A 25,529-nucleotide genomic window follows, 5' to 3' on the forward strand; every position below is an offset into this window, starting at 1 on the left:
CATTCCTCCAGGTCATTTTATTCTCAGCGCACTGAATCGATTGCAACCGGACCGTCTTCGAGGCAAAACGTTTTCGAAGACAACCAGAACAGTTCAGTTACGATCGATTAAATGTCCTGAGAAGGGAGCGCAAAATATCACAAGGCAGACCCCGGACCGTTGAGCAACTGAACTTGTACATCAAGCCAGAATGGGAAAGAATTAGGATTTCATGGTTATTGTACTATTTCAAATGGATTTTATTATGATTAATTAACCGATAATTTACTGTGATGTTTCATGTTTTCTGATTCCATCAATAAATCAACGGACAAAGATGATTATGCTCTTTGCAGGTATATACTGTCGACGCACACCTGGCTGGTCTCTGACTGCCTTAATTCACTCTTTACTGCAGGGCGTACTTTCCACCAATAGAGGGTACTGATAGACTATGAAAACAGTCATCAGGGTCATGACGCGACACTTGATTATGTATGTACATTGCACTTACTACTGCTTATGTCAGTCCATCAATGTTCATGATTACGTTGTCCCTTTTATGTTCTTTGGCGGGCTGAGAGACGACAAGTCACCCCAATGTGTGATTGACACCTTGGGACATAGATGGCACGAGAAATTCCCTTGGTCTTTGCGTAACCAGCGCCGCCTGCAACACTTCTCTTCTAGAAAACTCCGACCGTTGAGTCTCAAAGTTCTTGAACTCCTCCGTAGCATAAAACAACTTGCAGTCTTCAGCTGTTGAAGAGGAATGTTAAGGGAAACAATAACTTTGTTCAGGTGGTCACGGACCCCCTTCTTAGGTCCGCCTCGAGGCTGGACTCCAGTTTTCCGTTCTCCAAAAGGACCAATCTTAGGCAGGTGGTACCCCGGCATCCGAATGGCATGGCCTATCCAGTGTAGCAGTCGCCTAAGGATGACGGCCTGCACACGAGTGTTTACCGCTTGCTGTACGATTTATTGCATGAGGACTTCCGTCTGTCCTTGGAGGAGAGGCCAATGATCCGTTGAAGGGAGGGAATTCGAAAGGCCTCCATCTTCTTGATATGACGCCATTCACAGCCATATAAAAGAGTGGAGATGACAACCGCTCGGCATAACACGATCTCGGTTCCCGAGTTAAGGCTGGAGTTGATAAAAACTCTTGTTCTTTATAGTGTCCAAATGACGTAGCAGCAGCACTAATGCGGTGGTTGATTTGCCCATCTGAAGAAATGATGCTTACCAGGTCGGACAAGGTTGTCAGAATTCTTCACGTTCATTGCAGATGGAGCATTAGTTCAGAATGATGTCTCCAGTCTCTCTGTCTTCTTTGGAATGACAACGAAGCCTAAACTATGGTGGCTGGGAAGTGCAAAACAATATAACCAATTGTGAGACCCTTTTACATTTCAGAAAACAAATGAACAAAAAGTTGCAACTAATTTACATTTCAGAAAACGAATAAACACTGGACAACGTTTACATTTCAGGAAACAAATTAAGAAATCACGAAAAAAAATTTACATTTCAGAAAACAAATTAACAAAATTTTTGTCATTTTTTATTTTGTCAATTTTTGACTGTAGATTTCCCCAGATATGGGCCGGTGCTGCGGCGTCATCGGCATACCGGAGAGGCGGTCCGGTTGACCGATGTGAGGCGCCGAGTGCCAAATAGACTAATAGATCAAATCTACAGCGAATTTCGATACCGTCGTCACATTTTGATGTTGAGAAAGAAGAATCACTTCCGCAATCAATATTGTACAGTAGGGGCTTGCGGGATGGGTCAAGCTTTTGAGCCCATGTGAAACATGACTTCAATGCGAATGTGCTTCTGGCGATGCAAACGTGCAGTTACGGCAGACTGTCAAACACGTCATGCCGCGGTGTATTCCAGAGAAAGAAGGGAATTGGTTTGTGTGCTGGAAAAGGATGGGACAGCAAACATTCTCCAGACTAAAGTCCGAGAAATCCTGCATTTCCCTAACACTTAACTCGACTGACATAAGTGAGTGTTATGACACACCTGAGGGAGGCAGTAATACACTACTTATGCACAGCCTGCAGGTTTAAAGATTGGGGTAAATCAAAAAAAAGTGCATCTTCCTCTACAGGAGACTGACGGGTACTGCATGTTATTTGACTTCCTCGTTCCACAAACTTTGGACTTAACCGGCACGTCCGAACGAGACGACACATTATTCCGTTTGTTTTATCTGCGTATACTTTCCGTCAGACATTGAAACAAATCTCCCTTCTATTGACACGACTTGCTTCCAACTCTTGGAATATGTCGGACAACAAGGAGAACAACGACGACGAACAACAACTTCAAGGTGCCGTGGGTGGGGAAGGTAAGTGAAGCAGCGCCGTGTTAACCTGTGCAGACCTGTACAAACTATGGAGGGGGGGGGGGGAATCCTGTTCAAAGTTCGAAAACCGAATTCAGACGAGGATTTGTTTTACCAAGTTTGCCCGAGTTAGAAAGAAAAGTGTTGCCAAGCAGCTTGTTCGATAAATGCCGAATTTGCTTGCCAAGTTTTTTTCACAGGCCGCGAGCCGGTCTGGCCACTAGACGGCAAATACGGAGGAGCTTTTGATGCTAATTCGCCACAATAGTTCATAGTTCACTCGACAAAAAAACAATTGTCGTCACTGCAAATGTATACGCAAAAACGGCGCTTGATTCGACATTTTGATAACAGTCTGTGTTAGGGACCGTCGGCAAATTACACATCCCAGAGTAACAAATGTGTAACAAATCACCATATAACGAATACAAGTTTTTATTTTTATTTTTTTTGCCGTAGTAGTTGGCATTGGGAGACCACTCCTTACTACAGGTCAAATGTTGCTGATATATTGCATTATAGAGAGATTGTGTGCAAATAATTGTCAAAAAATATTGACTAAAAACCCTTTTTCTCATTCTGATTGCTGTAGTAGTAGTTGGCAAGGGGTTGTCTGCTACTTAATGCAGGTCAAACTTTGCTGATATGCTGCATTATAGAGAAACTTTGTGCAATTCATTGTCTAAAATATTGACAATATTTGTTTATTTATGTATTTATTTTCCCTATCCTGTTCAGCTGCATGTCCATGCAGAATTGTGGATCTGTATGCCTTTCATGCTAGAACAGTTTTGCTGTGCATCAGGGGGAGTTTGAAATACTTCTTCTGCTTATTTATTTATTTTTAAAATTCCGATGTTTATTGAAAATGCAGCCGGACAGAAAAGGGTTTTAGGGAAATAGATCGAGGAACAGAACGGACAAGGGAAACAGGGACGCAAACCACAGCAGAACAATAATTAGACAGTTGAAATATTTGACTACAAATAACGTTACAAAGTCAAATCGTCTTATACAGCGGCTGAAATAAGTATTTAACACGTCAACATTTTTTTCACGAAAGATACTTCCAAAGGTGCTATTGACCTGAAAATTCCACCAGCTGTTGGGAACAACCCAAGTAATCCATACATACAAAGAAAGGAGAACAGATTAGCTCAGAAATGAAGTTGTGTCTAATAATGTAAAATGACACAGGGAAAAAGTATTGAACACGCCAACTTGTATTTCTTTAATACATTGTACAAAAGCTTTTGTTCGCAATGACAGCTTCAAGACTCCTCCTGCATGGAGAAACTAGTCGCCTGCATTGCTCTGGTTTGATTTTGGCCCATTCCTCCACACAAGCAGTCTTCAAATCTTGAAGGTTCCGTGGGCTTCTTTTATGGACCTTGAGCTTCAGTTCTTTCCATAGATTTTCGATTGGATTCAAGTCAGATGATTGGCTGGCACATTCTAGCAGCTTTATTGTTTTTTTAAAATTTGAAACCAATTTAGAATTTCCTTGGCAGTATGTTTTGGATCATTAACCTGCTGAAGTGTCTACCCTCGTTTCATTTTCATCATCATCCTCCCAGAATGTCTCGGTACATTTGCCCATTCATCCTTCCTTCAATAATGTTGTAAGTTTCCCAGTACTATTTGCTGAAAAGCAGCCCCACACCTTCATGTTCCCACCACCAAACTTCACTGTTGGTAAGATGGTTTTAGGGGGATGTGCAGTGCCATTTCTCCGCCAAACGTGGTGTGCATTATGTCATCCAAATAGTTACATTTTGCTCTCATCTGACCAGACTATTTTCTCCCAGTATTAAAATGGCCTTTCCAAATGTTGTTCACCAAACTTTAGACGAGCTTTGACCCTTTTTTTTTTCCAGCAATGGGGTCTTGCGTGGTGAGCGTGCATACAGCCCATGGCGGCGGAGTGCATTACTCACTTTTTCCCTTGTGACAACAGTACCTGCTAATTCCAGGTCTTTTTGAAGCTCTCCACAGGTGGTCCTTGGCTCTTGGACAACTCCTCTGATTATTATTTGCACTCCTCTGTCAGAAATCTTGCGAGGAGCACCTGATCGAGGCAAATTTATGGCGGTATGATTGGCTTTCCACTTACGTATTATGGCCCCAACTGTGCTCATTAGACTTTGATCGGCCTGATCGGTATCGGCCAATAATTAGCATTTTATGCTGATCGGCTTTAATGTCATAATTCTCCGATCCGATCCATAACGTCATTGGTTGGAAATCACCGGACTAGAGAATAAATACTTTAAGATACTCAGTATACAGTGCAGTAAGTATATACAGTAAATTAACAAGTCATTTAAATAGACACATTGCTCCATCTTGTGATCGGTTATCGTTTTTTTAAACTCGCTGATCGGTGATCAGCGCCAAAAATCCTGATCGTGTAAAGCCTAGTGCTCACTGGAACGTTAGAAAGCTTAGATGTGCGCCTGTAACCAATGCCATCGTTATGTTTTGCAACAGTTAGTTTGCGATGTTCTTGAGACAGCTCTCTGCTCTTACCCATCATGAGATGTTTCTTGACTCAGACCTCGGCAATGAGACCTTTTTGTAGCCCGTCATTTAGGACTGAACCAGCTGATATTCATTTGCACTGACAAGGGGCTGGATTGCTGTTTGATTATTGCGAGCCCAACCGGAGCACCCCGACCAGTCCCAAAGGAAGGGGCAAGGGTAGCGGACTACCACCACCCACACCCAATTCCCCCCCCCCCCCCCCCCCCCCCAGCGCACCCCACCCTTACCGCCACCCCCGAAAAACATGGGGGCCCCCAATCACCCTAACCCTGACAGGCGAGGGCGCCAGGAGAGGGGAGAGCAAGACGGGGACCCAGGGGGTGAGACCCCATTCTCCCCGTGACCCAACAACCGGACGGGGGGTCGGGGGGCTTAGGCACCAGGAGTGAAGCCAAGTGAAATGTGAACACCCACCCCACCACCCACCCTATTACTATTGTTACTATGTCCTCGACTGTCAACCATTATCCCTGTACCGTGATCGTGTGTGGTGGGGTGTCGTGCATTAAAATTGGGGAGACTGGTGGCGGTGAGGTGAGACGGTCACAGGGCAATGATGACCCACAACCGTCCCCCCCACCCAGGCCAACCAGCTCCCCAAAGGATGTGCAAATGTATGTGGTGCATTAAAAATCTGCGAGGGAAAGGCATGGCGGGCCAGAGAGAAGGCCGGAGTGCTGGAACACCTGGCCAAGTGTCCTCCCCAGCCCGACACTACCGCCCCCCCCACAAACGGGTGTATGATGCAAAAAAAACTGGAGAAAACCAGGCTACAGAGAAGGCAGATGACCAGACCAGAGACCAACACAGAAGTGCCAGTACCCGGCCCGGCGTCCCGGTCATCATGCCTCGTCCCAGCCCCCTAGGGGACCCTGAAAGAGATCTGAATGTGCTCAAAGTGCGAAATATGGACAGTGTGAATAATACAAATGTGCTGAGTGTGTGAAGAGGCTAGACTTCTGTGGGCCGCCCCGGCCCAACAGGCTGGAAGACCACAGAGAGCCCCGGCCACCACCGAACACCACCCAGCAACCAGAACAGGGCGCAGAAGGTGGGCCCATCAAAGGCGGAAGAGAGAGTGGGGCGACGACCACGGCAGAGTGCCCCAGGTAGAGGGAAGAGGAGAGCACAGGCATGGGATACAGCAGCACGCCCCCCGCCCCCCCACACGGAGACCAGGACGAGGCCCCCGGAGTGGGACCAGCGGACACCAGAGCGGATCAGTTTGTCCTTAAAGTTATCCATTTAGTTATTACGCTTAGTAGAGATATTTTCTAGTGTTATATACTACTCTATGACAAGATTTTGCCATTGGTTAATGTTGCAAGCTTGTTTATCTTAATAATTATAATATTTATTATTTTCAATTACTATTACTTATGTGTAATTTGCAAATTGCCAAAGTGAATTAAAAAACAATGAACGATTGCCTGCAATTGTCGTGTTAGAAAATGTGTCTTACATGACGCAACAAGCGTCATGTTTTTATTGCTTTGTGGTCAACATTTTGGACAATTATTGAATTTTGGTGAATATTTTTGACAATTAATTGCACACAGTTTAACCAAAATGCCAGATATCCGCAAAAGTTGACCTGTAGTAGGTAGTGGCCTCACATTGCCACCTACTACACCTTTTATTGATTTTTAGTGAATATATTTGCCAATTAATTGCATCCAGTTTCTCTCTAATGCAAGATATCAGCAAAGTTTGACCTGTAGTAAGTAGTGGACTCCCCAAAAAATACAGACAATCCCTTTTTGTTCATTTCTTAATGTTGAATTATCAAACATATGGGAGCGTTTGCTGGCGATTGGCTGGCAACCAGTTCAGGGTGTACCCCGCCTCCTGCCCGATGAGGGCTGGGATAGGCTCCGGCACTCCCGCGACCCTTGTGAGGAGAAGCGGCTCAGAAAATGGATGGATGGATGGATGGATGGATGGATGGATGGGAGCGTTTGCGTGTCATCACCAAGTGGTCACGTGGTGTCTTGGTTGGAAGAAAGTCCTCAGCTCAACGGCCCGACCGGGAGTTATTCAGGCTTATTTTTGTTAATTAATAAATGATAGTGTCGTGTTGCATGATGGGCTGCACGTACAGATTTGATGCAAATTATTCCAAGAGCGTTTGCGACATCCCAAAGAAACCTGAAGCTCATTTAAAGCTTACGTTGCAGCCATTACATGACACAAGTGGAATCACTACTTAACTGACCATGTTTGTTTCTGGCACTTTATATAATGGTAAGGCATTTAACTGCGGGGTGCTGGAACCTATCCCAGCTATCTTCGGGCGGAAGGCGGGGCACACCCTGAACTGGTCGCCAGCCAATCGCAGGGCACATACAAACAAAGAACCATTCGCACTCACATTCACACCTACGGGCAATTTAGTCTTCAACCAACCTACCACGCATGTTTTTGGGACGCGCGAGGAAACTGGAGTACCTGGAGAAAAACCACCCAAGGCACGGGGAAAACATGTAAACTCCACACAGGCGAGGCTGGGATTTGAACCCCGGTCCTCAGAACTGTGATGCAGATCTGCTAACCAGTCGCATGGGGATGTTTTGAACATTTTCCAATCAACAACTGAATGATTAACACTTACGTGTATGCGTCATGAGTCGTGCACACTTTCATTAAATCTCATTAAATCTTTTGTGTAGGCCAAAATTAAAAGTTGTTAATCAAGTACATCCCGTCAGTCTGGCCAGGTGGATGGATTTGGGACACATTTGTCCATGTAACTTTATACTTAAAGCAAATCCTGTGTTCCACTGTTTTGCTTGGCATCAGCTGGGCCAATCTTATATACCGCGATAAAAAGCGTCAATATTGTATGGGAACAGATGGCGCTCTTGCCACTTTGAATGCACTTGCACAAATATTATGTCACGATGACATTTCGCGAATGCTCCCATAAAATGTTTTATTAAAATATAATAAGGATATATTTATCTATTTTTTTTTTTAAGGGCCATCTTCATCAGGAGGAAGACTTTCATTTTTACATTTTCTTTAAAGGAAAAAAAACATTGCTTCTTTCTGTGGAAGTTGATACAATTTAGGCTGGAAAATTGTTTGGGGTTTTAGGATAAATAAAGCAAACTTGTTTGGAATAATGTGCTGGCCATGGGCGAAGGCGACTTGGAATCGAGGAATTCCATTCCCATGAATTGGAATGGGAAAAACAGCTTTGGTTTTAGCAGACATTTCGGTTCGAGAACAGTTTCGTAATGAATTCCGTTTGTGTGTGGGTGGGTGTGTGAGTGGATTGTTCGGTTGGGGTGTTTGTATTCAGGGGGTTGACGTTAACGTTGGCCCAGGGCCAGTACGCCGCCACCTACGGATGGATGCTGGTCTGCTTGGGCCAGTAGAAATTTCGAAGTCATCTACCGAAAATGTCCCAAAAAACTGCATTTTCAGTGTCGGTCTGAAATTCTTCTATCACTGAAAACAATTTCAATTTCAAACAGTTCAATTTAGATCTGCTTTTGTTAGTGTTTAGGCCAGCAGAGAAGGCCTTGTCGGCCATTACTGTACACCGCTGTTTTTTTCCACAACATTCCAACTTAATTGGAATTTGGGTTTGTACTTTTTGAGGGGAGTTTAACGAAATGCTAATCCAGCTTCTATCATCTCTAACAGATGTCATTGATGATCCCATTCTAGAGCAAGGAGCAATTGTCCTCAGAGGGTAAGTCCTATCAAAACCACTTTTGAATGGACTGTCTTTCTTTTGGGGTTGATTTTCTCTGTTTGCTGCTGCAGTATGATTCTATTAACTATATTTTGCACTGGCAAAAACATTTTGAATTCATATCAATCATCAATTTTAATCATTGTGTTTAGGTGCTTTTGGTTTACTTTTATATCGTGGACCACCGCTATTCGCAGGGGATCGGGATTGTGCGTCCGACATTACCAACCAGTACGGCTGTGTCCAGCCAAAGTGACAACATTTGTTATCAATGAATTCGATGAAATAAACACTATATTGTTTAAAAAATAAAGACACAAATGCTGCTTGGGGGCATGCAATTTTATTACGCCCCGCAAGCGCTGCCAAGCCACAGAGTTGAAAGTTCTCTCTGCGTCCAGTGTCAATGCATGTAAGTCACTAATCATCGCCTCCATGGTACCGAATAAATTACACTTCTTACCGTGCTTTTTACATGCATCTTTATCACAGAGAACGAGGAGTGAGTAGTAAAAGAAGCAAAAGCGTGATGCTAATGGCTAAGCTTTGGTGTCATGAAGTCACAAAACACCGGAATGAGTGATTGGATGATACAGTACACTTCTCACATAGGTCTGGCTGGAAACACATTACAGCAGAGAGTAACCAAGTTTGAACAACAAAAGAACAAGGCAACTAATACCCGTCTGGAAATATAAATAATTCAAATCAATCAAATAATTCACAGACACAAGACGCCCTCTGAACCGGAAATGAATTACCGTAATTTCTTGTGAATAATGCAAATCCCACCCCACCCCCCCCCCCAAAAAAAATGTCCAAAGTCAATTGTGTGTATTATACATGGGTAAAGAGGAAAATGAAAAAAACTTTCCCATTTTATAAATGTATGCCGCCATCTAGAGGTTAGGAAAAAGCTGTACACTTTCATTCCAATGTGCCACCTCCACCTAGAGGTTATGAGAGAGGTATACACTTTCATTCTAATACATCACCAACACCTCGAGGTTATGAAAAAGGTGTAGCCTACACTTTCATTCCAATATGACAGGGGTATGTATGACTGCATGTACAATTGTGCTCATAAGTTTCAGACCCTGGCAGAATTTGTGAACAGAGGATAGGACCCAAAAATGCACGAGATTGTGTCACACACAGCCGCGGAAATGCGGACCTGTTCGCGTGACCAAGTCAAAGTCACTGATCATTGCGTCACTAAGTCACTAATCACCAGCTCCATGGGGGCTTTGTTGACAGATTATTATATCCAATATCCTCTGTGGTGGGCACAGCCATGAAGTCATCCACGAGGCAGTCTTAAATCGATGTTGCCACATCAGGGAATATCGTGGAGACGGTGGAGACCCCAACACGGAAACTGTTTGTGCGATGGTCCTGAATGAGTCTCCTGTGGCAAAGTATCTGCATCACATAAAATGTTAAATTTACCAGAGTTGTATTGAAGATACTGCAGCAGTCGAATACATAAAACAAAATAAAAAGATAAGCACATACAGTCATGGCGAAACACACTGGCACCCCACGGGACCATGACTGGATTGTCTATTTTATATCCATCCATCCATTTTCTGAGCCGCTTATCCTCACAAGGGTCGCGGGAGTGCTGGAGCCTAACCCAGCTATCAACGGGCGGGGTACACCCTGAACTGGTTGCCAGCCAATTGCAGGGCACATATAAACAAACAATCATTCGCATTCACATTCACATTTAGAGTCTTCAGTCAATCTACCACGCATGTTTTTGCGATGTGGGAGGAAACCCGGAGAAAACCCACGGGGAGAACATGCAAACTCCACAGAGGCAGAGCCGGGATTTGAACCCCAGTCCTCAGAACTGTGAGGCAGATGTGCTAACCACTCCGTCACCGTGCCGCCTCATTATTCCAGTATTCCAGTAAAACAGGTACAGGTGAGTCTTTTCTTTTCATGTCAGACAGTCAGTATTCAGAGAGGGGGGAGTGTCCTGTATGTCTTGTTAAATAGTCTAAATTATGTTGAAATGACTGTCGTACATCAATGTTGAATACAGTACATCAAACATGTTGCTAGTGTTTGTTCTATTTTATTGATATATATATATATAATAAAAATAATAAACATCATAAATTCCTGTAACATTATACTGTATCATTTTAAAGCTGTACACAGTACATAAAGTAGATGTGTACAAATGTAGATCATCTGATCGATCTGATCTCGATTTATGCCACTCCTCGATTTACATCGATCCATTCCTTTTTACAGTTTGGCAGCATGATGTAGTTATTTCAACATCATTTTTGCTACGTTTATTCGCGCTGTAGTAAACCTTCGGTAGGTTGTCTACTGTGACTCAGTCGATACGTATATCCACCCATTTTCTGTACTGCTTATCCTCACAAGGCTCGCGGGCGTGCTGGAGCCTATCGAGAGGTGGGGTACACCCTGAACTGGTCGCCAGCAAGTCGGAGGGCGCATACTATATAAACAAACAACCATTCACACTCACATTCACACCTAAGGGCAATTTAGAGTCTTCAATCAACCTACTACACATGTTTTTGGGATGAGGGAGGAAACCGCCGTACCAGGAGAAAGCCCACACAGGCGTGGCCGGGATTTGAACCCCGGTCCTCAGAACTGTGAGGCAAATGTGCTAACCATTTGCTCACCGTGTTATTATTGGTTTTAAAGGAAGTTATATTTCAGGATTTTCTGATATGATTCGGAGTTACGCAGCAGATCTGTTGAGAAAGATTTATTTCATGTTTCAACTCTAAATACAGACTGTATACTGTAAAAACCCATTCAAAATGCTAGTTTAAAAATTGTTAATACCATTTGTAAATATAAAAACCCCTAATTCTGTTTGTTTTAGAAACTTTCTTATTTGAGTACAATTTGCAATTAAGACCTTTTTTTACATGGAAGTACTTTTTTATGTTATATATATATATTTTTTTACCAACTACTCCATGTGCCTCAGTTGCCTCCTGCAGACAAATTATGTTTATTTATATTGAATTCAATTGGTCAACTGAGCTCTCATGAGGTACGCAGAGGTGTCTTAGTCTTCACCCTCAGACTGTGGTGACTGAAAAGCCTGGACAGTAACAGGAATGCCACGTAACTACTGAATATTACATTTTGAAAAATATTTTTTTCTCACGTTGCAGTTCCATTCATTTATTAGGGAGCTTTTTTTTGTTGGAGCGATGTGATTTGGGCTTTTTTCCTTTTTTGGGGGGGGAACCATGTAAACCTGTTCTGTATTATCGCATAACTCTTTGTCTTATTCCATTGATTAAGCATTTTTCTATACATCATTTGTGTTTGACAGGTATGTGATTGAGCGTATAAACACAGAAGACCCCAGTCGACATATTACATCTGAGGATTTAGGTGGACGATTAAATGAACAACAAGAACCACAAATCAAAGAAGTTGTGGAACAGCTACTTAAGATTGCCGATGAGTTGAACAGGAATGCTGAACTCCAACGGTATGTGATAAACATTGACTGCTTCCTGCTTGCTTAATGTGCATACTTTACTAAAGGTCCCGCATTTCGGCTATTTAGACCTCCATAGTGACTCAGTATAAAAGTGTCAATTTCATTTAAAAAAAACACCTTGGTTTTGTCATACGAGTGTCCAGAAAATGCCCCTTTGACAGCTACTTCTGGTTGACCCAGTTTTGGATCCGCTTTGTCCATATTTGGCTAAGACCGCCCCCTTTCCTTTGATTGGGTGCCTCCGTGTAGAAGACCGACTTGTGACGCCAAGCACAGGTACCACCGCGAAAAATATTTGGCTCCCAAGTACCACCATAATAACCAACATCAAAATACAGTACCATATTAGGCTGAAGTGTTCATCAAAAACAAGGCAGAGGGAAAGTGTTTTGCAACCCATTGTCACATTATGCAGTTTGAACATACAGCGTGTTTGAATAAAGGGGAATAAAAAAAACTGTACTCCGATAATGATTCAATAAAATATATTCCACATAAGTTGGAGATCACGGCTTAATGAAGCGAACAGAACCACACCGTCTGCAAAAAGCAGAGATGCAATACTGAGGCCACCAAACCGGACCCCCTCTATCTATCAGATCGGTGTAAAGTCTCCTCTCGACCTGTTGGGTATGATATTGGAAGTGAAATTTAAAAAAAAAAAAATCAGAATTGTTGTTGTCCATTAATTTCACGGCCATTTCTCCTTCTCAGACTAATAAACCAAGTTCAAGGAAACTGCGCTCAGGATGTTTTCATGAAGGTGGCCAGGAACATCTTTGCTGATGGCATCAACTGGGGTCGAGTTGTGGCTCTCTTCCATCTCGCATACAGACTCATATACAAGGTAACAAGCCGAAGTGATGTCATATTCAATTGCTCTCATTCACACAATGGGTGGGAAAGGTAAAAGCCGTGCCTGTGTGGCTTTTCTCCGGGCACTCCGCTTTCCTCCCACATCCCCGAAACATGCGTGGTAGGTTAATTGACAACTCTAAATTGCCCGTAGGTGTGAATGTGAGTGCGAATGGTTGTTTGTTTGTATGTGCCCTGCGATTGGCTGGCAACCAGTTCAGGGTGTGCCCTTCCTCCTGCCCGATGATGGCTGGGATGGGCTCCGGCACTCCCGCGACCCTTGTGAGGAGAAGCGGCTCAGAAAATGGATGGATGGATTTACAAAATTGACAATTTCTATCTGAGCAATGGGTTTTCTTTCCTTTGAAAAAACATCTCAAAGGCCTTTCGGTATAAAAAGTATTCATTTATACTTCTCCTCATGCGCTCCTTAAAGTCTATTTCTCGGGTCAGTTTTGATCTGAATGAGAAAAAAAACTTGCATGACCATTTTGGAAGATAGCGCAAGTAAATTAACTGACATTTTTCAAATTATGCTCTTTTGTATGGTTTAAATTAGGCTTTACGCGATCAGGATTTTTGGGGCCAATTAGCGAATTTAAATAAAACGATCACCAATCTGATCACAATATATATATATATATATATATATACACAACCCCAATTCCAATGAAGTTGGGACGTTGTGTTAAACAAATAAAAACAGAATACAATGATTTGCAAATCATGTTCAACCTATATTTAATTGACTACACTACAAAGACAAGATATTTAATGTTCAAACTGATAAACTTGATTGTTTTTAGCAAATAATCATGAACTTTGAATTTTATGGCTGCAACACGTTCCAAAAAAGCTGTGATAGGGTCATGTTTACCACTGAGTTACATCATCTTGTCTTTTAACAACATTCAATAAACGTTTGGGAGCTGAGGACACGAATTGTTGAAGTTTTATAGGTGGAATTCTTTCCAATTCTTGCTTAATGTACAGCTTCAGCTGTTTAACAGTCCGGGGTCTCCGTTGTGGTATTTTACGCTTCATAATTCGCCACACATTTTCAATGGGAGACAGGTCTGGACTGCAGGCAGGCCAGTCTAGTACCCGCACTCTTTTACTACGAAGCCACACTGTTGTAACACGTGCAGAATATGGTTTGGCATTGTCTTGCTTATTTCAATAAGCAGGGGCGTCCATGAAAAAGACGCTGCTTGGATGGCAGCATATGTTTCTCCAAAACCTGTATGTACCTTTCAGCATTAATGGTGCCTTCACAGATGTGTAAGTTACCCGTGCCATTGGCACTAACACAGCCCCATACCATCACAGATGCTGGCTTTTGAACTTTGCGTCCATAACAGTCCGGATGGTTCTTTTCCTCTTTGGCCCGGAGGACACGACGTCCACAATTTCCAAAAACAATTTGAAATGTGGACTCGTCGGACTACAGAACACTTTTCCACTTTGCATCAGTCCGACGTCTTAGATGAGCTCGGCCCAGAGAAGCCGGCGGCGTTTCTGGGTGTTGTTGATGAATGTCTTTAGCTTTGCATAGTAGAGTTTCAAGTTGCACTTATGGATGTAGCGCCGAACTGTATTTACTGACCTTGGTTTTCTGAAGTGTTTCTGAGCCCATTTGGTGATATCCTTGACATATTGTCGGTTTTTGATGCAGTGCCGCCCAAGGGATCGAAGGTCACGGGCATTCAATGTTAGTTTTCGGCCTTGCCGCTTACATGCAGTGATTTCTCCAGATTCTCTGAACCTTTTGAGGATATTATGGACCGTAGATGAGGGAATCCCTAAATTCCTTGCAATTGTGCGTTGAGGAACATTGTCCTTAAACTGTTCGACTATTTTCTCACGCACTTGTTCACAAAGAGGTGAACCTCGCCCCATCTTTGCTTGTGAATGACTGAGCAATTCAGGGAAAGGGACTCTTTTCTGTGATGTGTTTCAAATTTGCAAGACACTTTTTTTTTTGGGCCATTTTAGTGTCACTTGAATAAATACAATCACAATTTAAAAATTCTATTTTGTTTTCTTGGGTTATCTTTGTCGGATATTTAAATTTGTTTTAACATTAAAGTGGGGAGATGTGCAAAAAAAAAAAAAAAAAAGAAGAATTTGAGAAGGGGGCATATTCTTTTTCACGGCACTGTAATTGTTCCTATCATAGCGATTCAAGTCAAGTTTATTTGTATAGCCCGTAATCACAAAAGAGTCTCACAGTCCCACAGTTGACAATGATTGACGACATCCCCTAATCTAAACCCCCCCAATCGGGCAAGGAAAAACCCCAAACCCCATTTGGGGAAAAAAAGAAACATTCAGAAGGTTACCACATAAGAGTGGGGGGGATACCCCTTCCAGGATAACCAGGCTGCAATGTATGTCGAGTGGGCAACATTTATCACGTAATCTGGTGCGGTACAATGTTCATTAACTCATTCGCCGCCCGCTTTTCCCTGACCGCCAGTCATTTTCGATCAATTTCACTCATTTTTCAAGCCCCACAGAACATTGTGTACTATTACTATATAAACACCAAAACCACCAAAAGAAAGATCAAACTCTCTTCTTACATCAGAAAAAAAAAAGTTTGTCTATAGCTTATACTGTTCTTTAATAATCAGCAGTCAAATATAGGCTAGTTTCAGCCAAATCTGTTTCTGAAGGAAAGAAACTGAGAAAACAGCCTTTTTGTGAAAGCAGACAGATCAAGCAGAATAATGACTTTGACACCAATATTTATTTGTTTCGTGAAAATCTCAAACATCTGAAATAAAGCAACACTGAGAAAGTTTTTTTGACAGAAAAAAATATAAGTATATATATAATAACTTATACCTATAAGTATATAAGTATAACTATGTACAGAATTTACAATTGACAAAAATACGTGAACAAATGGGGCTCCCACACTTGTACTGTTTTCCTCCAAATTCTCCGCTACCGTTTGCTCAATAGTCCAGGTTTTTATTACCTTGCGCATAAAATCTAGCAAGGTTTCTGGATTTTATTCTTTGGTGGCGGTGAATGGGATCTTGTGTGCTTGCCATTGTCCTTGAAACCAGTCCCTACTTCTGCTCGAAGCACAACCTGGGCAGTTTAGAACTACAACTATTACTATACAAATACATTGTTGAAATTGCTGTAGTGGGACGTGGAGAAAAAAAGCTTGCAATTACCTTTTTTGTTTGCACTGCGTACTGGAACGGGAGTCGAACGTCTGCTGGATGCATAACCTGTAAGTTTTTAAAAAATACCTACCATTACTAGAGAATACTTTTTATTGATGAGGAGTTTTGCAAGGGTAAAAAAAAAACAAACACATTACATTTATTCGTTGCAATCCTAAAAGACGTTCAACTCACGGGTGTTGCATTACTGCAAGATGGACAAACTCTAAATGGAAAATTCAAATCAGTACTGGCAACAAATGTTACATTGTAATGTGAACTAGTGGGACTAAATTGTGTTTATGTAACATGCATTGAAGGAGAGGAGAAGGGAGAATTGTTTGAGCGCTAAATGTAGCTAACGCTAGCTGGAAACGAGTTACCTGCTTCCAGGCGATCCAGAGGGAGTTCACTGATCTGACAATTCCGGATCCCATTTACTCAAATCCTGGTCGCCAGACAATCAGATGGCAAGCGGCCGAAAGCATCTCGCCATATGGCCTGGAATTTTCGGCGATAGCTTTGCTGTAAATGGATCGGCTCGGAGCGTCATCCTTTATTCCCCCGCATGATCGAAGGCGTCATTCCTGTCAGTCGCAGGACTATTTTTCTTGCCTCGGCGCAATAAATTTCTAGTACCGAAAGCTTTTGTTTAGATTTTTTTCATTTTGTCTTCTCTCTTTTCCGCCATTATTCTAGCCTCTTCTCATTGTCTCCTGCCTCCTCCTTCTGCCTCTTTTTCAATCTGAGGGAGGACATTCACCTCAAGGGATTGTTGCCCTCTACAGGGTGCCATTCCTCATTGCAGTTATCCAGAGGCTTGACAATCACACATAAACTGCACAAGACCCTCCCCCACCCATCCCTGTTAAAAAACGGCATTGACGTCTTTAGACGGGATTGGCAGGGAACGAGTTAAGATTGCATGAGAGTCTATTTTAAGAGAAATGGCATCAAAGGGTAGATAGACACCTTCTGCGGTTCTGCCTCAGGACCTGGCCCGTTCGGTCAGAGCAGAATCCTCTATGGTAACGACTCCGGCGGTATTGGTTCACCTCAGATCTTGTCCCAGTTGGGCGGTGCGGAACCCAAACAGCAACAGCCATAGATTTATGTTGGGGGGGATAGGCAGGCGCATTTTCCATGAGTAACAATGCCTTGAGTGGCAAGCCTTTGTTCAAGAATTATTATTATTTTTTTTTTACTGTGGGGCCACAGGCAGTGTTTATCCACTCTGTAAAATGTTGCCTTGTGACCCATGCCTTCTTATTAAACCACGACATCACGGTCAGTGTCCTCAATAACAAACTTTTTAAACACTCTGGGAGTTTCAGAGTGATAAATAAGCAATGGTTTCACTATGTGCTACCATTAGCACATACCATGAGCACGCTGTAATCCTTCATCGGCTTGTGTCCTGTTAGTGCTTCCGCCTCCTTTTTAATGTAGGTCCGCTTTGGCATCTTCTTCCAGAAAAGTCCAGTCTTGTCACAATTGAAAACTTGCTGTCGTACGTAGCCCCCTTTGTCGAGAAAATCGATCGGAGTTAGCAGGCTCACTATAGATGCCCGTTCTTTTTTAAAATGTGTTGAACCACCCACGGCTAGCCTTAAATTATTCTTCTGCGCTGGCACTAGGGTCTTCTCTTGAAAACAAGTCAGCAGGTAAAAGCCTCGCCTTCTCACAAATGATAGCCTCAGAAATGCTATCTCCTGCTAACTGTTTTCCATTGATCCAAGCAAGCAAAAGCTTTCTACCTGGTCCAGAACTTTTTCTCGGTCCTTTCGATGGTACTGTACCCCCTTGGCCATGTCAGCAGCAACAAAAGCATCAGGTTTTTTTTTTTTTTTTTTTTTTTTAACACTAGTGGCAATTGTGGACTTGTTCCTACCGTACTCGCGAGTAAGGTCTGCAATGCGGGTGCCACTGAGGTAGTCCTCAAAAATACAGTTTTTTTAAGTCCACAGTGATTTCCTCCCTCTTGCCATGATTGTCCGTTGCTTTTGTTGGACCCATATTGAGCAAGCGAAATGTAAAAATGAAGGGAAAAAATACACCAAAATGGCACATGATAAAGCACTGAGCAAAGTAGCGAGCAGAGAACAATGAGCACAGGAGACGTGACACATTGGGCGATGTTTTTGTTCATTTCCATCCATCCATCCATCCATTCTCTACAGCTTATCCGGGTCGGGTCGCGGGGGCAGTAGCTTCAGCAGGGACGCCCAGACTACCCTCTCCCCAGCCACTTCATCCAGCTCTTCCGGGGGGATCCCGAGGCATTCCTAGGCCAGCCGAAGGATGTAGTCTCTCCAGCGCGTCCTGGGTCGTCCCCGGGGTCTCCTCCCGGTGGGACGTGCCCGGAACACCTCACCAGGGAGGCGTCCGGGAGGCATCCGAATCAGATGCCCCAGCCACCTCATCTGGCTCCTCTCAATGCGGAGGAGTAGCGGCTCTACTCTGAGATCCTCCCGGATGACCGAGCTTCTCACCCTATCTCTAAGGGAGAGCCCGGACACCCTGCGGAGGAAACTCATTTCGGCCGCTTGTATCCGGGATCTTGTTCTTTCGGTCACGACCCACAGCTCATCACCATAGGTGAGGGTAGGAACGAAGATCGACCGGTAAATTGAGAGCTTCGCCTTTCGGCTTAGCTCTTTCTTTACCACAACGGACCGATACAAAGTCCGCATCACTGCAGACGCTGCACCGATCCGCCTGTCGATCTCCCGTTCCATTCTTCCCTCCCTCGTGAACAAGACCCCAAGATACTTGAATTCCTCCACTTGGGGCAGGATCTCATCCCCGACCTGGAGATGGCATGCCACCCTTTCCCGACTGAGGACCATGGTCTCAGATTTGGAGGTGCTGATTCTCATCCCAGCCGCTTCACACTCGGCTGCGAACTGCTCCAATGAGAGTTGGAGGTCACGGCTTGATGAAGCCAACAGAACCACATCATCTGCAAAAAGCAGAGATGCAATACTGAGGCCACCAAACCGGACCCCCTCTACGCCTCGGCTGCGCCTAGAAATTCTGTCCATAAAAGTTATGAACAGAATCGGCGACAAAGGGCAGCCTTGGCGGAGTCCAACCCTCACCGGGAACGAGTCCGACTTACTGCCGGATATGCGGACCAAACTCTGACTCCGGTCGTACAGGGACCGAACAGCCCGTATCAGGGGGTTCGGTACCCCATACTCCCGAAGCACTCTCCACAGGACTCCCCGAGGGACACGGTCGAACGCCTTCTCCAAGTCCACAAAACACATGTAGACTGGTTGGGCGAACTCCCATGCACCCTCGAGGACCCTGCCGAGGGTGTAGAGCTGGTCCACTGTTCCACGGCCAGGACGAAAACCACACTGCTCCTCCTGAATCTGAGATTCGACTTCCCGACGGACCCTCCTCTCCAGCACCCCTGAATAGACCTTACCAGGGAGGCTGAGCAGTGTGATCCCCCTGTAGTTGGAACACACCCTCCGGTCCCCCTTCTTAAAAAGGGGGACCACCACCCCAGTCTGCCAATCCAGAGGCACTGTCCCCGATGTCCACGCGATGTTGCAGAGGCGTGTCAACCAGGACAGCCCCACAACATCCAGAGCCTTTAGGAACTCCGGGCGAATCTCATCCACCCCCGGGGCCCTGCCACCGAGGAGCTTTTTAACTACCTCGGTGACCTCAAACCCAGAGATAGGAGAGCCCGCCTCAGAGAACCCACACTCTGCTTCCCCATGGGAATGCGTGTCGGTGGAATCGAGGAGGTCTTCGAAGTATTCTCCCCACCGACTCACAACGTCCCGAGTCGAGGTCAGCAGCGCCCCATCCCCACTATACACAGTGTTGGTGGTGCACTGCTTTCCTCTCCTGAGACGTCGGATGGTGGACCAGAATTTCCTCGAAGCCGTCCGGAAGTCTTTCTCCATGGCCTCACCGAACTCCTCCCGTGCCCGGGTTTTTGCTTCAGCGACCACCAGAGCTGCATTCCGCTTGGCCAGCCGGTACCCATCAGCTGCCTCAGGAGTCCCACAGGCCAAAAAGGCCCGATAGGACTCCTTCTTCAGCTTGACGGCATCCCTCACCGTTGGTGTCCACCAACGGGTTCGGGGATTGCCGCCACGACAGGCACCGACCACCTTACGGCCACAGCTCCGGTCGGCCGCCTCAGCAATGGAGGCGCGGAACATGGTCCACTCGGACTCGATGTCCCCCGCCTCCCCCGGAACATGAGCAAAGTTCTGTCGGAGGTGGGAGTTGAAACTCCTTCTGACAGGGGATTCTGCCAGACGTTCCCAGCAGACCCTCACAATACGTTTGGGCCTGCCACGTCGGACCGGCATCTTCCCCCACCATCGGAGCCAACTCACCACCAGGTGGTGATCAGTTGACAGCTCCGCCCCTCTCTTCACCCGAGTGTCCAAGACATGCGGCCGCAAGTCCGATGACACGACCACAAAGTCGATCATCGAACTGCGACCTAGGGTGTCCTGGTGCCAAGTGCACGTGTGGACACCCTTATGCTTGAACATGGTGTTCGTTATGGACAATCCGTGACGAGCACAGAAGTTCAATAACAGAACACCGCTTGGGTTCTGATCGGGGGGGCCGTTCCTCCCAATCGCCCAATCCACCGGGGTGAACCCCAACGTACAGGCGCCGAGCCGGGGGGCAATAAGTATACCCACACCTGCTCGGCGCCTCTCACCATGGGCAACTCCAGAGTGGAAGAGAGTCCAACCCCTCTCGAGAGGACTGGTACCAGAGCCCCAGGTGTGTGTGGAGGCGAGTCCGACTATATCGAGTCGGAACTTCTCGACCTCACACACCAGCTCGGGCTCCTTCCCTGCCAGAGAGGTGACATTCCACGTCCCTAGAGCCAGCTTCTGTAGCCGGGGATCGGATCGCCAAGGTCCCCGCCTTCGGCCACCGCCCAGCTCACACTGCACCCGACCCCTATGGCCCCTCCCACAGGTGGTGAGCCCATGGGAAGGGGGACCCACGTTACCCTTTCGGGCTGTGCCCGGCCGGGCCCCATGGGTGCAGGCCCGGCCACCAGGCGCTCGCCTTCGAGCCCCACCACCAGGCCTGGCTCCAGTGGGGGGCCCCGGTGGCCCGCGTCCGGGCAAGGGAAAACGAAGTCCATTGTTTGTCGTCATCATTAGGGGTCTTTGAGCCGTGCTTTGTCTGGTCCCTCACCTAGGACCTGTTTGTCATGGGTGACCCTGCCAGGGGCATAAAGCCCCAGACAACTTAGCTCCTAGGATCACTGGGACACACAAACCCCTCCACCACGACAAGGTGACGGCTCAAGGAGGGGTTTTGTTCATTTCGTGGTACGTAAATGGAATAGTACGATAATTGAAGCGTTCATAAATTAGGGTTCCACTGTATAGCTAAGCAGACACTCGTAACAATATGGACAGGAACAAAAGCATGTAAAGAGCAATGTTTAGCTGGATTTGCTACAACAACAGTATTTGCAAAGAGCGCTGCAAAGAATACTGGGAAGTAGCAGGTGGTAGAGATGGGAGAATGGAAACAGGCCTTGGTGCTCTTACAATTTACGTTTGTTAAACAAAGCCTAACAAAATTTGGTAATTAAAAGCACATTCTTAACACACCTGTCAGTAGCTGAAATAAGACAGTCAAAGGAAATTTCCGGCCCATCACAGCACGTCGGCAAGTTCACATCCACGTCACTCAACAGAGCAGACCTGCCTTTTTTTTTAAGGCATATGCTTTTTCACAGTCATAGTTCTAAGATGTAGAATGTGGGCAGGGCGACCTCAAGTGGACAAAAACAATATCTGCACCTCACAAACATATTTGTTCATAATGAAATGCATGAGACTTTAAAATGTATATAAATAATACAATACAAAATGTAAAAAATAAATAAAGGAATTGACTGCACTTTTCCAATACTTTTGGAGCAGAATGTCTGGTTTGATCAGCCCAGCCTCAGTGACGCTTCCTTCAGGTGACAGCGACGGAGATCAGGCAAGCCCGCAGATGTTCAGCAGGGGCAAAATGGCAGAAGGGGCAGCAGCTGGCATGATTATGATAGGCTCTCTCCTAAGCGGCTACTGTGCACTCTTTTCTACCAGCAGAGAGCGCTGTCAGCCGTGAAACTTTCTTATAATGGACAGCGTGGACACAAGTGGCGCAGGGGGTGACAAGCAGTACCAGGACAGAATATTGTAACGCTGGAGTGACTCCAGAACTCAACTGCACGAATGCTAACAAAGACCAGAATAGAGCTCATCCCAGCTATCTTCGGGCCAGCAAATTGCAGGGCACATACAAACAAACAAACAAACAAACAAACAAACAACCATCCGCACTCACATTCACACCTACGGGCAATTTAGAGTCTTCAATCAACCTACCACGCGTGTCTTTTGGGATGTGGGAGGAAACCGGAGTGCCCGGAGAAAACCCACCCAGGCACGGGGAGAACATGCAAACTCCACACAGGCGGGGCCGGGATTTCGACCCCGGTCCCCAGAACTCTGAGGCAGATGTGCTAACCAGTCATTTTATTCATAACCTATTGCTATGTTTTCAGTGACACATAGTTGTATTAACATACTTTGTGTTCTATTTTAAAGGCCCTGACCACGAATCATCTAGAGAACATCAGGATCATAATTAGCTGGGTTCTACAGGTTGTCAGAGAGCAACTCTACTATTGGCTTGTCCAGCAGGGAGGCTGGGTGAGTGATGCATCAACATCATTATCACCGGTAGTTTTGATGAATAGGAGGAGGAGGAAAAAGTATGTTAACTCTTTGGAATTTCTTCATGAATTGGTCAAAAAATGTGCCTAGTGTCGGGGTAGGCTGGTGCAACGCAAAGCGGCGTGTCATGAATTCAAAACCGATATATGTACTCAAAAGCATTGGGGCTTTGTTTTTAACTCAGATGTCAATATCACTGTGATTTTCCATTCTTTATTTTGATTGATTGTATGTTGTGTTGTGCACTTTATCATTTCTGCTGCCTCTTGGCTTTTGAAAAAAAGAGATTTAACAGCATATCTCGTTTTAACCGAGTTAAATAAAAGATGAATAAAATGATTAAGCCAAAAAAAGCTAATGAGTTTCTCTCTCCATAACTCTAACGGTATCTCTCCTGCTCCCGTTATGAATAAGGCATTTATTAACGTTGTTTTCATGGCTCCTGTACATATTCTTTATGCTCTGCATTGTAATCTGTCCAATTTGTGTAATGTTGTTTAAGGTGCCGCTGCATACACTATACATCCATAATGCAATATGGACCTCATTGGTGCTCTATATACAGTATGACATGAACACAACAAAGTTTTCTTTCTTCATCATCATCATTATTTAGCAACCTTCCATTTATTAACAAAGAAAACACCTGATTGGTTTGGGTATATATATATATATTTATATATATATATATATATTCCCTCACACTATAGTTCATGTATCCAAGTTGCACTGATTTCGGTAGAATTGCCTTAAGTTGCAATATCGTCGCCATAGTATCTTGAAGGACGCCATCTCTTCTGCTTCCACCACTTTTCCCCCTTTTATTTTATTGTAATTTTTGTTTTCACATGTTTTTTGCTTTCATCGTTTCCCTGCAAGTGATGTCATTTGAATAGTTTTTTTCCCTGCTGTTGTCGACTTGCATGGATCAGCACTCTTCTGTTGTTCATCAACTTTTGCACATTAAAGTTCCCTAATTTCTTGCTCCATAACTCGCATTGGCTTAATGGGGTTAGAAATCTGCCCATTAATCTTAGCCTTCTTTTCACTACTTCTCAGTCCCTCGCTCTCTTCTGACCGACTTCTTGCGCTTGCCTGCCCATCTGTACTCGCTTGTTTTTCTTCTTCTTCTGACAGAATAAGTAAGGAAGCAATCTTGTCTTTATGGGTTTTTGAATGCAAAAAGCTATTTACATTATATGAACAAAAGACAGCGGGTGTTGCAATGCAGGCGTGAGCGCAGGAGTTTAAAGACCTCCTTTTCCCTCCCTGTCCTGAGAATGTTTACGTATTAGTTGAAGTAGTCTATGTGTGTTTATCCTTGTGATTTAGATGAAGATCAGAACACATTTTCTGACCAATTTATGCAGAAATGAAGGAAACTCCAATTGGTTCACATACTTTTTTTCCTCCCACTGTATGTTGCTGTACTGATTTACAGGTTTGTCTTTTTTTTTTTTTTTTTTTTTTTCTGTCTTCCATTTGTAGGAAGGTGTAATCCATGGATGGTCTCGCTGGAAGAAATTCACCTTAGTGGCATCAGTGATTTTGGTGGCCACCTTTGTTTATTACAGGAGGACACGCTGACCATCGGCTGTCACAATCTCATAATGCTTCGGTTAAGAACTACCGTCGATGCAATCATCACTTTCATTTGTTGATATCAAATATTTTTTTTTTTTTAAGGAAATAAACAACTGTCAACCCAAGACAGATTCACGCCAAGGATTAAAACCACAGAAGGTCAAATAGAAATGGATGTAAACTGTCCTATGGACATTTGTTGTCAGAGTTAGTTTGGGGTTGCCACTGCACTTTTCCAGACAGATGGCCGTAATGGGATTCAATAGATTACAAATCTAATAACTGCTGAATATGTCACGAGTGTGTTTCAAGTTTTTCGGAGTCTGATGTCATTTGTAATTGTTATTTTTTTTTGTTTGGTTATGCAAGATGATCTGTATTTTTCTTGATATTAAATGTGACTCACTTGTTTCCTCCACTTTGTCCTTTGTCACTGGTTTAATATATATTTTTTTCAAACATTTGGACACCTCAGCGCTGTATTATCGCACTGCAGGTCATTTCTCTGCAGCCTTGACCGCCGTTGTGCCCTCCGGCTTAACTTCTGTAAACACAGAGAAGCTCAGCTCCTGCTTTCACTTCTCCTGCCAAACCATATTGGACCTTTTAAAGAACTGCAGCCCAAAACAAAACCAGAGCTCTGGTTTAGCGAGAGTACTCGCACAGTTGTGTACCGTCAATTGAAGGCATTCCCGGATGAACACGATGTCCTGGAGACGTTTTTCAAACACTGCGTAGTACAGAGTCAGCGTTATGGACAGTCAAACGTCTCCAGGTGCTTGAAAGTGCTTCCGCTTGACTCTTCACGGAAACACGCACAAGTCATCGTGGCCTTACTCCACTGCCTGTCATTTTAAGATTCTGCTATTCATTTTCAAAACGCCAAATAGAGCTTCTCCATCCCCACGGCACCTGCTCGGTGCCGCAGGTCAGCAGAACATCTGCTTCGAGGAGCCACGCTCCCAAGCTTCAGCATGGAACCTTTTCTAAGCACCCTCACTGTCCATTTTTCAAACCAGCCTTCAAACCTATTTTTATTCCGTGGCTTTTAACACAGCATGACCCCCAACCG

At 44.6% G+C, this 25,529-nt stretch overlaps 1 protein-coding gene across 1 annotated transcript; it reads left to right on the forward strand.

Moving 5' to 3' along the window:
* Positions 1 to 2,111: 2,111 nt before the first annotated feature.
* zgc:153993 (uncharacterized protein LOC767645 homolog) lies at positions 2,112 to 24,875 on the forward strand. Its single transcript, XM_061757817.1, has 6 exons — positions 2,112 to 2,338; positions 8,531 to 8,579; positions 11,923 to 12,084; positions 12,811 to 12,943; positions 22,745 to 22,849; positions 24,362 to 24,875. Exons 1-6 carry the CDS (start codon positions 2,275 to 2,277, stop codon positions 24,458 to 24,460), a joined length of 612 nt encoding a protein of 203 aa, XP_061613801.1. The 5' UTR covers positions 2,112 to 2,274; the 3' UTR covers positions 24,461 to 24,875.
* Positions 24,876 to 25,529: the final 654 nt, after the last annotated feature.

The sequence above is a fragment of the Phyllopteryx taeniolatus genome, chromosome 2 (assembly GCF_024500385.1).
Source record: "Phyllopteryx taeniolatus isolate TA_2022b chromosome 2, UOR_Ptae_1.2, whole genome shotgun sequence".
NCBI classification, from domain to species: domain Eukaryota; kingdom Metazoa; phylum Chordata; class Actinopteri; order Syngnathiformes; family Syngnathidae; genus Phyllopteryx; species Phyllopteryx taeniolatus.

What these genes read in the sequence shown, in the direction of transcription:
- zgc:153993 (XM_061757817.1), top strand. Translation starts at nt 2,275, where the DNA reads ATGTCGGACAACAAGGAGAACAACGACGACGAACAACAACTTCAAGGT. An exon ending in AGGTGCCGTGGGTGGGGAAG is followed by an intron (nt 2,339 to 8,530) that starts GTAAGTGAAGCA and finishes CATCTCTAACAG; the next exon opens with ATGTCATTGATGATCCCATT. An exon ending in CATACAGACTCATATACAAG is followed by an intron (nt 12,944 to 22,744) that starts GTAACAAGCCGA and finishes TCTATTTTAAAG; the next exon opens with GCCCTGACCACGAATCATCT.